This window comes from Anas acuta, chromosome 1 (assembly GCF_963932015.1).
Source record: "Anas acuta chromosome 1, bAnaAcu1.1, whole genome shotgun sequence".
In the NCBI taxonomy this organism is placed as follows: Eukaryota; Metazoa; Chordata; class Aves; order Anseriformes; family Anatidae; genus Anas; species Anas acuta.
Genome location: NC_088979.1, coordinates 75,513,609 through 75,528,611, shown reverse-complemented (window position 1 = coordinate 75,528,611; position 15,003 = coordinate 75,513,609). Strand labels below are relative to the sequence as shown.

Sequence of the window (15,003 nt, the reverse complement as noted above, 5' to 3'; positions counted from 1 at the left end):
CTGAATACAACTCTCGTAAACTCAAAATACTGAGATAAAACACATCCCTCAGGATGCAACCCATTGCTGGCCAATATTTGTTTACTACAGAAGCAGAGAGCTCAGCTCTTACTCAGCCGGAGATGTCACAGCTTACAGATTCCCTCCTGTGGACTTTATGGCAATGTATGTCCTGAGGGCTCACAGACTGACAGATTCAAGGCTGCAAAGTTGGGAAGCAGGTCCAAGATACAGAAAGGTTTCCTTGTCTTGCAAGTCTCAGCTTTGTGACAGCAGATCCAGCAGCCTAGGCATGGTCCTGGGAAACCTGCTGTAGGTGGCCCTGCTTGAGCAAGGGAGTAGGACCAGATTACCCCCAGAGATCCCTTCCAACCAAAGTAAGTCTGTGACTCTGCAAAGACCTAAGGTTGTGTTATAAGCCATGTCCAGATCCAGTGTCATGAGCCATGGAAAACATATTGTCCTTCCCTCTAACTTGGACAGACACAAGGCATTAGAAACAGTCCTCAGCTCCAGTGCAGCTGAGGTTAGGACCAAATTGGATCTGCAGAAGCTCTGAGGCTTTAGATAGTGCCAACAAGCTAGCTGAAGTAGGTGGCATCTGTTGTGATTTACACACACACAGCTCCAGTGAATTTGAAGGTTTTGAAACTCTCTTGCATCACAACACTCTTCACATGCTCTTTGAAAGCAATTCATGACCAGAGGGATGAAGGGTACTGTTGGCCTACAAAACAGTGATTAGGGAAGAAAATACAGCCTGGTGTGTTTCTGACATGCTATTATGTTTTTCATAACAATTTATATCAAGACTCTGCTTTGGGCTCATTTTATAGGAGGACTAGAATGAAAACATTTTTCAAGAGATGACATAGAAAATGTCACAATTTTCAGTGAGAACATATGTACAGGGTTTATCACTGACATAAATCAGCAAAACCACAAGGAAGAACTGGTCAAAATCTTAGCCCTCGAAATGCCAAATTTAGTTGGCTACGATGAGAAAGAGTCACAGTCATGCATGAAAAAGAAGACATGCCTGAACAGAGTACCTTCAGGGAAATTGCTCAGAGAACTTTTTCTCTAAAATGTGCTCCAAATTAGTCTTTCTGTGTAATGCTGTTTTATAGGGCAGCTACCCAAACACAGAGTGCAAAGTCAAGCAATATTATATATTTAGGATATATATATCCCTTGAAACTCAATAATTTTCAGCGTATTTTGATCCCTCCTAGAGTCCTTTACAGCTACAAGATTCATGTAGAACTTGTCCATATCATAAGCCTTTTGCTATAGAGCAGAATTTTTGCTTGCCAAATTCACCTTTCTATGGAGGTATTATTGATCTTTGCCTGGGACTTCTATTCAAATTACAGCGTCCATAGCAGTTAGAGAACTATAGATCTTAGAGCCACCTTCCTTTTGAGAAAGAGCCTAAAACTAAGCCAAAAAGATTTTTTATTTTTTATTTTTCCCACAGTGACAGTATACTAAGAGGTCAGAAGACTGATTTGGATATAAAGTGAGCAGCTTTACACTGTCTACCTAGATGATACTTTTCTTCTAGGCCACAGCATGCAATAGTCATGGCTGCTGAGTTTGTGTAGCAGGTGAAAGCAATAAATTTTCTCAAGTATATGCTCTGTTTAAATATTCCAGCCTTTCAGAGTAACAGCATGTCAAACACATGCACAGGATTTCCAAATCCCATAACAATTGTAACTTTCTCCCCCTTTTTAGCCTTCCCACATTTTTTGTTCGCTTAAATTACAACCTTTTCCCCAGTCCTGCAACTTTATACCAGGGTAATATTTCTTCACTGGTGCAAAGATACAACCATCGGAACCATCTGTTTATGAAGGAAAGTGCAGACCTAGGAAACCTCTGGCAAAGGGAAGTTTGACATTGTGGACTGGCAGCTGTACAGAGAGATTTCTGCTTGTGATTAAGTGGTGGGAATGTTCAGGAACAGTGAGCACCCCACTACTTTCACTACGGTTAATTAAAAGTATGGAAACTTGGGCTACACGTATTCACAGACACTCTCATCTAGTATTACTTTAACTATAAACCTAAAGCAGCACCGAAGTGAATGTGAATGACAAACTTGTACAGCAATGAAGGCTTCCTGAAATATTTTCTATAGGGCCAGACAACATCCAAACTGCAGGAAGATCTGAGACAATCTCTCCAAGTCACCCAGTCTTTAATTGCCTGGCTGGAGAAGATTTATGTCACTGAAGTACATATTTTCTTCCCTATTAGTGACTAAACTGAAATATCAAGTATTACAAAAAAGAGACTTCCATTACAGACTTCAGTATTCCATAAGCCAATTATCCTCAATGCCACATCCATCCTACCCCTGTGTCACATTCAATATTGCCCCCTAGACACCTGTAGAAATCAGGGATTCTTTTCAACCTAATAATTCTGACAAAAAAAAAAAAAAAAAAAAAAAAAAAGAATTGTGAAGTTGTGAAGGAATCAGTATTGTTCAATACACAGAATAGTTTAGGTGGAAATAAAATGTCATAAAAATATCATCTGCCACAAAGTGTACAGAAAGGCTACTTTTGATATCTAAAAAGCAAAACCTTCTTTTTTTTTTTTTTCTCTGAAACAGCATTATTTGTATTTAAAATTACAACAATAAAAAAGAAAGGATAGTAAAAAGTTTTTTCAATATAAGTTTTGTATAAATCTGGATCAGCTTCTTCCCCTCCGCTACTCTCCCCCTGCAAATTTTTAAATTTGGCCACTTCCCAGGAAGCCCATTATTTCCCCTGTGTTCAGCACTATCTAAATATTTTGCTATCCAATAAAGAAATTGATTGCAAGGTCACAACAAGCAGTTTTTATGCAGCTTGCAGTACAGTTCACAACATCTGAATACATAAAATCCATCTGCAACCATGAACATTTCCTTTTAAATATATTTGCAGGGATGATCTTTTTTTCTCATATAAAACTGAGTTTAAAAGAAAAGTTTGGATAGCGGCTAAGGTCCCCCGGTGATTATGTTATGAGTGTTATGAAACACTTTTGTTTTAATACTGATTTAAAAAAAAAAAAAAGAGATCTTGCATTTTTCCAATTTCTATCACACATGACACTGTAAGAGTGGGACCTATCCCAAGTTATGCAAATACTGTTTGTGGTAATCAAAAAAAAAAGCAAACCACCAACACCAGTTCATGACTCTGAGAGAAACTCTCTGGAGGGAACATCAGCAAGCATGAAAAAGTGCATTAACTGGCCTGCTTTGACCCCAGCCTAATCATGTCTTCCATACCTCAGACTGGTTTACAAGAAGTTCAGACCACTTCTGCCACTGGGGACATTTGTCCCTGTCATCAAATGTAGTTTCATTAGACGTCCAGCAGCACTGCTCGTGGCTGTACCAGAATGCAGAGAGGCAGACACCCTCCTTCAGGTCTGTCATCCAATCCACAGCTAAATCTATCACTCCAGCTAACGTGCCTGGAAAAAAAAAAAAAAAAAGAAATGCAGAAAAATAAGCTGTGGCATAAAAAATACCAAGTCATGAGAAAAATATAGCTACTTATAATGAAAGAAAAAATACATGATGTGGGGCAGCAGCTGCAACATAAGTATGAATGCACCAAAGAACGGGGAGAAACAGTGAGCTTGCAAAGAATCAGCCACAACAATGTGTTGTCTGACCTTCAGTGTTCTCTCATAAAGCATTTATTTTAAATACTGCCATTTTCATACTGTCCAGGTGCCAAGTAGGGATGGCATAACGAACATTGGGCCCAATCCAGCAGGTGCACAGTCTGACAAAGACCAGCAGGACTGTATGCAAGTACTAGGCAGCAGGGTTCAAACCACCCTGGGTGTATTTCAGGGGCAGGGAGGAAGAGGATACGGTTGTTTTCCTATAGCCTTTCTGGTCCCAAGTCAGCAACCTTTTAAAGGGATGATTTCAGTACAAAAACAGTACGGATGCCAAATTCTGCCTTGTGAACTTAATGGAATCAGACTCTCAATGCGAGCATTCATTACCAATCCAAACACACAGAATAAAATTACACTTCAAATCCTCCCTTTACAGAAGTAACCTTTATTTTAGCTTTGTCTTGGTAACTACACAGAGCTACGGCGACATCCAGTGGCTAGAGGATGCAAAAGTGTAAACTTTATGTGGCGAGACCCCAGTGGAAATCTTGGTTTTCCAGAGTATTTTGTCACAGATGATGATGACCTGCCACAGCATTGGCACTGTCAAAGCAGATGAGTCCCCACAGCCACTAACGCAGTACCAGCAGGATGGCAGAGGCCAGAAGAAGCCAGAACACAGAAATGGCAGGCTTACATGTGAACCCTATATGCCTACTTTTGGAAAGCATTAAACCACCAAACGACAGCAAATTCATGGAATGTTTTCCAAACTGCTCTCAGGTACAATGGAAAGAGTGAGTTTGTTTCACAGGTAGAGTTCAACATTTTTGTTAGTCACCTTAGTACAAATTCAAGGAAACCAGTAACGAATTTGAACAGAATTCATTGGTTCATTTCAATTGGATTAAAATACGGGAAAATATTTTGGAAAATGAAATGGTTTGGTTTATGTCTCCAAAACTTTTAGTCTTGTGACTCTTGCTGAAAATGCAATCGAATGAAGTGGGGAAGAAGGGTTGGGGCTTGCTCCAATTTCCCCTAGTAGCTAGGGCACATGTCTTCAACAGCAAGTTCATTGGACCTGGAAATAAAGGTTTCTGCTTTTCATTTCTGTGAAAGAACAAAAATAAAAAATCAAATAACTGAGGCATACGCAACATGTTTATTATTCACAGAACAGAAAAGAAAAAAAGATCAAGTGTTCACAGAACCTTATACATGAACATGTCTTCTCACTTCTTTAAGAAGGATAATTGTCACCACACTGACAAGCAATGACTGTAACAGTAATGCAGAATTTTTGTTGTACAGGAATAGTCTGAAGAAATATACTCAGATATTAGATAAGACCACAGAAAAAAAAAAAAAGGCTACAGCAGGGAGTATTGATGCCTGTATCAGCGATTTTCTTTCATGCAGAGCTTGGCTTTCTCTTGCTTAGCCTTTCCATTTTCCCAAATTTCTATGGAAACAATGAATGGTGTTTTTTAGATGATGGGAAATCATTGTGCTGCTAGTAACATCAGCATGTGTAACTCAGTGAGTTTTACAGTAAACTCTAAATTCTCCTCCAATTCTCCGAGTTTCAGGAAATAGCACAAAGAATCCTGAGCCCTTGGACATCAGCACCAAGTGCTGTGCCTCTTGCATCTGTTGATGGACCTTTATCATTCTCTCTAGTCACTCCAGTCTTCAAAACTCACATCATGTGTAATCAGGCAGTTCAATATTAATGCTGCGTAGCAGAAGGGGCAAAGGAAGGCAGGCTTTTGAATGTTTTCCCCTGATATAGTGAATAACAGAGAGTGGAAAGAACATTCAGTTCTCTGATACAACAAGCTCATGTACACCACAGTTCCTCTAAGAAACTGTACTCAGTTATGCAGCTGATCTAATCCATCTCGCCAGATGATTTGGGATCCACATAAAGAAGAAAATGCTATGTATGATTTATTACACAAGATTTATAGAGAAGAAAATCATGAGAGGAGAAGGCCAGCACTTGCAGGATAATGGTGCAATAGTTATTGATCTTAAGCCACATGGCCAGAGCTAGAAATTTTACAAGTTCTGAATCTTTGCAACTTTAAGTGAAATTAATGGAGGTAGCAGACTGTTCAGCATTTCAGTCCTTTCATTTCTTGTGCTTATCATGGCTGTCTAGACATGTCACTGCATTGCTGTAATATAGTGTAAGTTTATCTCCATACTTCATTGAAGGAGCTGAACTTGCTCCCCGATCTATGTATCCTCCTGCCCAGACTGAAAAATAATGAGCCTCCAAAGCCAGAAAATGTTGAACTTCATTTCAGATAATAGCCTTCTATCTCTCTCCTTTTTTTTTTCTTTTCTTTTTTTGGTTGATGATAGCCACACATCCTTTTTAATGCTCTAATGAGAATGCTAAAATATTGCTTTGAGAACATATTTTTCCACATAAAGCAAGAAAACTGCATCACTCAAGTGGCAAGGGACTGAAATACATAAGGGATTATTGCACATCCAATTCCAGTACTGGAGCATTTTAGCATTAGTATGATTGTATTTTCTGATGCATAGTTTTAGAAAATCAGGTCTCTTTTGATCATCTTCCGTAAATAGCATAAATAGCATGTACCTTCAGCTGGCTAGTAATGGTTATGTTGGGGGATGATCACGGATATGTGAGCAGGAAGGGCAAAATAAAAACTCAGCATTCCTTAAAAAATGAGTCCCTAAACATCTGGCACTCACATCCTAAATTTTTAGGCTCTTTTGGCCTTACACTGCTTTGTATTTCTCCAAAAAGTGTGCAGCCTTCCTGATTGAGACAAGCCCAGTTAGTACTCTTTTTCTAGAGCATCTTGTGAGCTTTTCATCTGATCTCCACAGTGAATACTTGTGGGTGTTACTGCTTCTTTCCCCTTTCTAAAATGAGCAAGCTCCCAAGGCCTGATTTCCAGAATCTACTCGGTGCATTTCCATGTAACTGTGTAATGCACTGTCTGCTCCCTCCATTTAGCACCTAAGGTTTGAGGTGCACACTGTGAGTACACAGCCCTGAAAGAGCCGTGGAGCTACCTATGTCAGGATGCAGTGGTAGCGAGGGGCTCCACTCACGCTAATTTATGTGTTTATGCTCACACATTCATTCATGAAACTTCGGTCTGATCCCAAATGGTTGCTGTTAAGTTCTTTAAATACTTCGGTGTTACTCTAAACATACAGCTCTAACTCTGAAGCTGGCTCTGCCGAGAGTAGGAGGCTGGAGCAGACTTCCTCTGGAGTTCCCCTTCCTACCTACGCTTTTATGGGACTAACAAAGAATGCCAAAAATAGCATGACTGAGGGCTACTCCCAAACAGAATGGTCCTGTCCTTCCTCCCTCCATCAGTACCTTCCCATAAGCAGTATTTTGCTTGTGTGTATGGCCCTGTGGTGATCAACCCTGCTGAGCCGACAGATCCAACTGAAAACAAATCTGGCCAAAATCCATTTTTCCCACCCGAACACTTCCCAAGTCCAACCCCCTCTGCAGCTGCACACACACAAGGCAACAGGGCCCAATGGCAGGGCAGCAGAGAACAAGGATCATTTCCTTCAGCCACATCAGCTTGTGTTGACTGCAGAGGTGCAGCCCTTCAAGTGTTGCAAAACCTGAAAGATTCAATTGACCAAATTATTGGGACTTAGGCTGCTAGTTTATTTAAGCTAACTTTAAACTCCTAACTTTATTTCCAAGTGCCTTTAGATACACATGGAGGCTCCTGCCATCCCTCCCCTCTAGAGTCCCACCTTGCTGGCCTCTATCCCCAGCAGGGGTGCAGGTGGCGCAGGGTGCTCCCCAGTCCCCTCATGCCCTGGAGAGTACTGCTGCTGCTTTCTCCCTCCTCAGCATCCACTGTCCTTTCCCCTGGCAATGTCTGCACCCAGCTGCCCAAGACATAACCCCACAGCCAAGCCAGGCTGCTCCCCAGTGCAGCGCTGCTTCCCTCAGAGCAGAGGCAGCTTCTGCCCATTCCGCAGGGTAAGAGGGGCCATGGAGGAGCAAGGTTGATGCAGAGCAAGAGGCAGGCAATGTTTCTGAGCTGCTAATATTTCAAGCAGAGAGGGGAAGTGATTCAACTGCATCACCAGCCTCATCTCCTCCCTCTCCAAACCTGGTTTAGAAACCTCATCCACATATCAGTAATCCCCAGATCAAAGGGGTGCTTGACCTCTCACTGAGGCTGAGGTGGTGACTCTCTACCTTTGTCCTGTCTCAGAAATGCTGGATGCACAGAGAACACACATCATTTCAATGGCAGGCAAAGTCTACAGCCCAGATCACAAGCATGCAGGTAATTTTTGTTCTCTCATTGATTCACAAGATCTTACCCCGATTTAAAAACAGACTAGTCTTGACTCTCAGGTAAATTGTGTTGTTCTGCACCTGCATAATTGAAAAGGTTTCTACAGCTAACACATCTCAGCTCCAGCTTACCCTCAATAACCTTCTATTCCTAGAACTGGATGTACCAGCATTAGAGCTTTACCAGACCTCATCAGTTCTGGGTTGCAACAACCTTGAAAATGTTGGAATGAGCTTTCATTGTGAGGTAGAACTGAAACAAACCTGGCACGTGTTTACTATAAAGAGAGCATGTGAGTATATACTACATTCCCCATATGACCAAGGGGTTTACCAGCTGGCCTGGGGAAGGCCATTGCTGAAGGTTCACTCTAGCTTTACTTGCAAGCAGAATTCCCCATCCTAGATGAGGGCAAACCCAGGCTTTAAAGACAGCTCAGCAGCTCTGGTAGTACACAGTCTGTCAGACTTCCTTCCCATCTCACTCTCCCATCACAACTTTTGTGGAAACAAATGTATCTCTATAAAACAGCATAATTTGCCAAAACATCACTTCAGCTATGTTTTCTCAAAAACTTCCCCAGTACTTCTGACACTCCTGAACAACTATGATAAACATATAAACTTGACAGTTGGCAAGCAGGAAATTCGCACTGCTTGGAAACCGTGAAGCTTTGCATCAAGCTTCTACCAAGATACAAGAGCACCCTGACATCACTGAAAAAGCATAAAAAATGGCAGCTGTTTCAACTTGGTAATAGAAGTGCAGCTTTCCAAGTTGGAAGATGTGCTAAGCTAAACTGAGTAGAAGACCGGAGCAATTCAGGCAATTAATGAATTTGCCATCTGATTTTGAGCAGGCTGTTAAATATGTAATGTCTGTCTGGTTTGGGAGCAAATCCAGAACTAAGTCTGAAACTGTATTTTCCCTTCATGCATGTGTAAAGAAGATAACCCAGTGAACATGATGATTTACAAAGCTCCCCTTTGATTGTACACAACCACGATTTTCTTCACCCTCATTATAATATCTACTTGCAGAGTTCAGTTAAGCGAAGATAAGGAAAAAAACTCTACCAATAAAATTGACTCGTGTCAATCAAAGATTCAGAAAGCCAAAGTAGGCTGTTAAGTGTAAAGTACTCAGATGCATATTTTCAAAAACAACAGACAAACCCCTCTACTGGAGAATAACATTTTTCTAGGTCAGCACTCAGCAGGAGATTTTGCAAGCGGGTATTTTTTATTAAGTATTATAACTGCATGGATACATAACTGCCTTTCTAGCTTGAACCATCAGTGAACAGACAATGAAGTAAAAAGAGAAACAGATGGCACTGCAGCAAATTTCAGTGAAATGCTTCCAGGCATAACGAATGTTAACACACACGTACCTGCCAGTAGTCCTATGAGAAGCATTACAACCCATCCTGACCAGGCATCCAGCAAACTCTTGATGAACTCCCATATGGATTCCTTACTCTTGCTTGTAATCTGGAATAATACATTTAGAGAGATAAATTGCTGATTCAGGCTGACAGAGTTTTAGTGCATCGTGTTTAAACTGAAAAAAGATTTAACCTACTCAAAAGTGTATACAATTCCTCTACTCTCTGCTCTCTCCAGTCCTAATCACTTTTTAGTGATGGCCTGACATTTAAGTTGCCAGAAGCAGTTTCATATTTACAAACCCAAGACATCTTGCCTCCTTATTTTTATAAGTCCTCCTCAAGTGATACAACAAAGGAGGAAGCAAAATCTTTGGAAACCTGCTTGTTTCTCTCACAGCCAGGATGGCTGTAATTCGGGGAGAAGACGCTGCCTTTACCTTTCTATGGCGGTCAGTATCACGTGATTTCTCTCGCAGCCAGTCAATGGTGTGGAAGTCTTCATAAGTCCCAACATCGGGGAAAGGCTCATCCAGAAAATCCATCAGGTTACCAGAACCATTCATTTCTCCTGCATTGACCATATTAGTGTCTGCAAGTAGGCGAAAAAGAAGAATTTCAATAAATCTTTGATTTAAAAATTTGTGCAGCTTTGCCAGACATGGCAGAATCAAGTTTTCCAAAATCCTTCCACAAACCACGAAGTTAACAGACCGTGGGTCAGCAGTACTGGTGGGCACTTTCTGAAATCTATCCATTGCCACTAGGAATTGCTGAAGACTACTAAAACAGCTTAGCAAACCCTAAAAAGCATACATAAAATGCACAGTGTCTAAATGCAGATATACTATCTTTTTTGAAAATATAGCCCCCAAACCCAGGGTAGTTCTGGGCTTCTTCTGCAATGTTACATCCTGATCACATGCTGGAAGATGTACCCTGTCTGCTGGGAGGTCACTGAGTAGGCAGAATTACCAGCTCAGGAAACAAATGATGATTCAATACCATTTATCATTCTTCTGGGTTTACAGAAGCCCTGGAAATACATCTACTTCATGCAATCCACAATAGCAACACCTGAAAAAGTTAACTCATAACTACTGTACCTCTCTTGCCCATAGAGACCTTAGCAACATTTGGCTAGGTGCAAAAATTACCATCTCCTTTACAGGGTCAGGTCCCAAAGCAGTCACTAATATGACAGGTTCCAGAAAAAGCTGACATCATTCCCAAGGAGAGGAGCCCTTAGCAGCATGAGAATCTATTAAATAAAGTATTTCAGGCACACAGGGTTGGATTCATCCAACTTAACTTCAGCCATCCGAAAGTATGTTGTCTAGACCATAAGAACCATCTAGGTTGCTCCTAGAGACAAAGACGTCTTGCTCTACAGAGTGACATAATCCTATCCATCCTAAAATAGGTGTCTGGGAAACAGGGTCTTCTGGAATGTAGCCAGGATTTTTAATCTGAAAGGGCAAACATTTAAAAAGAAAAAAAGAAAAATAAAATCACAGTGGATTAGGTTAGTGTCACCTGAAATGTAAAAAAAAAATAGTGACAGATACAGATTTTAAAGGTTGTACAGAATTGACTCATTGACTCTGCAAAGCCTACAAGCCCTTGTCATACTCAACAATAACTTTTGCAGGTTGCTGACAAGGCTAACACAGTACTAACTACTACAACCCATACACCTCCTTCAGATAGGCACATTGTGATTTGACATGTACAGAATTTGGATCTATGAATCATTGAGGAAATTTCCCAATTCTGCAAATGAAAAAGGAAAAAACGTGGCAGATGAGCTTTAAATAAATTGCCCGCCCATTCTGCTGATGTGTTTGGCCCCCTTTATTTACTTCCCTTTTCCCCCTTCTCTCTCCATTTTCAACTGTTTTACTTGAATCCTATCCATTTATTTTTTTTCCCTGGTGTTGACTTCAGGGATATAACAAGCATGAATACTCAACTCTGTCAGTGTCTACTCCTTTGCACTCCACTGGGTAGGACTTTTTGGACTGCACAGCCAATGTGCTCAGCACAAGCAGCTGAGAAAAACATTATCTTAGAGGCAAACAGCAGGTCATCATTATAATTCTATAGAAGACTTTTTAAGTGCGGAAATCAAGTAATCTCCAAGCACCATGGCATGTTTTTCTGCAGGAGAATCAAGCAAGGGAGTCACAGGCTGGGGAAGGAAACCAAATGCAGAGCAGGTGTCCCACACAGCGCTGCAGAGCACAAATAGGCTGCCACAAGATGGAGGCAATTTAAAAAACAGCAGCTAAGAGGAGTGACAATTGAAAATAGCAGTACTTAGCAAAACAGATGAGAGCACACTCCTGCATTTGCTAAGGGAAATTAGAGTCCAAAGGCAGGATGCTGCGGCTGACACCTGGGAGCTGAAGTTGCAAATGGATCTTGAGTTCGGTGTCTTGTAAGCCATGACAGAGGACTGGAGTGGGAAGCTGAAATGAGGTGAAAGAATTAGACCGTGGTATGATTTTGTAACACACTGATATTTTGCAGGTCATTTACTTCAACCTATTCTTCCCATATAGTGAAGAAGTACCTGCAAAGAATATGCATGCAGCTCAGACTGCTTGCCTGAACCCAGGCAGTACCCCTGCTGTATAAACAAACTTCTGGGAACTATTGTGCTGGAAGAGTTGGCAAGTTCTCCTTAATGCTACAAGAAAATTACCCAACATGCTAGTTATATCACATAAAAAATAGCTTTTTAAGTATGTTGTCAATGCCCAGCACATGACAGTTTTATGATGGATAATACCAGGCCAGACCACAAGTATGTAGGATAATTACAATCTCAGCCTGAACCTACCCCCGAAATACGTGCTGCACAGCATGTCCAAGGAGACAAAAGTGCTAGAGACCACAGGGCCATGGAAGACTTAGGAAACAAATAAACTTTGAATTCTAGATAATGTTCCAATACCTAGAAATTGTAGCTAGCTGGATGATTATCAGCCTGAAATTTGACTCTAGGTACTGCACTTTTGTAAGTGGAGATGTGATATCAGATTACGCAAAACCCAATTCTAATAAATAAAATCTGGCCACAGCACTTTTGAACTGAGTAGTATAGAGTAGTCACCTTTTGTGCTAGCACCAGAAGTATCACTTTCTTTATTTCACTATTATTTATCTCACCTTACTTAGGCATCTGAAACAATCTCCAAAGTTTCTTTCAGGATAGCTATAGAAGTGCTTGCAGAGATGCTTCCAGTTCTGCCTGCACAACTAGAGCATTATACTAATGATTTAGTTATAGATATGTTAATTTAATACACACATGTTAAGGGCAAATACATGTCATCCAAACATGGACTGCAGCCAGGTGTACTGCAGCAATCCACTCCGATGATGGCAAAGGATGAGCATTCATGGCACAAGTTATCTCATCTAGGATTAGAAATCTGTTCTAGACTCTGGATACTAGAATCTAGACTCCTTTCATAGCTGATGAGGAGAGAGAAACTCTGTTCAGAGGTGATTCATCTGGTATATTTGAGAAACCTGCATTATAATGAGGCAGTCTGTCCCCTAGAAGTGTCGATTTCTGTTCACTGCTTACAGAGATGTCAGAAGTAGACATCGATGTCTCATCAAATGAGTCCAAGGCTACCAATTCAAACAAAAATAATGCAACTCCATTGCATACAGAATCAGTAACAAATGCAACTGTTAGCCATAACACCTGAATATTTAAGGAATTTGTATACTCCAACAAAACTTATATACAATGAAAAGTGTCCGATCTTGTTATGCTGCTGTGTGACATGTATTTTGTCCCTTTGTTGTTCTGACTTAGATGTCCTTCCTGTCTTTTCCACTGCTTTTCCAGATGCTGATGAAACAATTTGTGTAATGGCAAACATTTCCTGCTTAGTCCCCTATTCTTTTCTAATAATTCCTGGCGTTCCATTTGTTTTCCTTAGGCATACATCCAACATTTTCATTGAGCAATCTGCTATAACTCCAGGATATGTTCCATGAGAGTCAGAAGCCTATCATTCTGTGGTCTCTTCAGGTCATTTCCCTCATTATTTTGCCTTTATCAACTTAAAATTTCATCTGCCATTTCATTCCCCATGCTTCAGTATGGAAAGACTCATTCTTCAGCTATCATTTTTACTGAATAGCTTAGGTATTTCTACAACTGGACATTTTTGTTAAACCTCTGCTTTACCAACTGTAAAACTAATTCTTGCTAAAAGCCAAACAAAGAAGTCTGACTGAACCAAGTGTCTTCTGTTCTCAGAGGCTTCCTCCTTGGAGCCCAATTAGCAGATTTCCCTAGATTTAGACGCATGTCAGACTACTGCGGTCCTGTAGATGGGGCAAGGTCCTGGCAGGGATTGATTCACAAATCATGGGAGGCCAGAGTGCTAGACTGGCAATTGTGCCTCTTCACAAAGGCTCTCCCAGCTGCCACATAAGCCTAGATATCTTCCAGAAACATTGGGCCAGCTCAACCTGATACTCAATCCCAAATCTCCCAGTTAGCTGTGTTTGGTGCATAATACTACGTAGCCAGAAAGAAAGGGACACTGCCCTACAAACTTGTGAGGTGTTGCATGAGAGGAGTTGGAAGTAAGGATCACAAGCACAAGTTCAAAGATTAGACCATGAGGCTTGATGATGAAAGAAGCCAGACAATTTTTAAGTAAACACTGAAGCCTCCTATGCAAAGAAAGCAATGAAGAGGTTAGTGCAGACAGCCTACAGAAGCCAGGGTGCAAATGCAGTGAGCTAGCTGCTTGATGGGCTGGTGCATGCCAACAAGCACAGTATGTGGACAGTATGTGGACTGTAGGTCTCTTCTGCTGTTTGCTTACTTTTTGTTATTATTATTGTTATTTTTATTTATTTTTTTTAAGAACCAAAAAGTAGTATTATCATATTTAAGGTCATTTCTGCAGGTCCCACAGTGAGTAAACTCATCTTCTTGTGATTCAGACCAGCTGTACACTGCAGCTTACTGCTAAGTCTTGTGGAAGAATGATAAATTACATTTATAATGGAAATGCTGACAACCTCTGACCTTTGCAGCACTATTACAGCATGTGCAAATGTTAAAGTCACAGCTAGAAAAGCTGTATCGGTGAACTGATACTAAATATTTCTAGCAGATGAACGTTCACCTACACGCTTTCATCTTTATGCTGTTTTCGGTGAAGAGAGTAGTGTGGGGCTGGCTATGTGGAATGTGACTATGCAAACAACAAAGCATACTTCTCTCAGTTCCTCTGCTGTAGCATAAGGAAGAAGTGGATCTGCCAAGAAGCTGGTGGAAGAAAGCAGAAGCCTAAAAGCCTATTGTAAGTTCCTCAGTTTGTATTTGTTTGGAGTGACTTTTCCTGGGCATCTAAAGCATCATCTATTCCATCTCTTCCAAATGTGGCATGAGCTAGCCAACACATGAAAGCAGAACATGGTACAACTCATGGCTTTTCTATGTTCTGGTACAAATAAACATACATACATAGAAAGCAGGGAGGGTCCTACTGCAGACATGATGCTTTTGAAATGATTCAAGGCCTGTTAAATCCAGACTCCATCAGAACTGAACACACTACTGATTTGAATGCTTGGTGTAGTTAGTTGTGCTGATGT

At 40.9% G+C, this 15,003-nt stretch overlaps 1 protein-coding gene across 3 annotated transcripts in view; it reads right to left on the bottom strand.

Moving 5' to 3' along the window:
- Positions 1-15,003, bottom strand: part of CLCN4 (chloride voltage-gated channel 4) — a 46,713-nt gene that overhangs the window by 23,081 nt on the left and 8,629 nt on the right. For all 3 annotated transcript variants that reach the window (XM_068682746.1, XM_068682757.1, XM_068682755.1), the window contains exons 2-4: positions 9,804-9,955; positions 9,370-9,469; positions 3,296-3,483 (exon numbers count right to left, since the gene is read on the bottom strand). In XM_068682746.1, the coding sequence (XP_068538847.1) occupies positions 3,296-3,483; positions 9,370-9,469; positions 9,804-9,955 (440 nt within the window). The remainder of the gene's footprint in view (positions 1-3,295; positions 3,484-9,369; positions 9,470-9,803; positions 9,956-15,003) is intronic.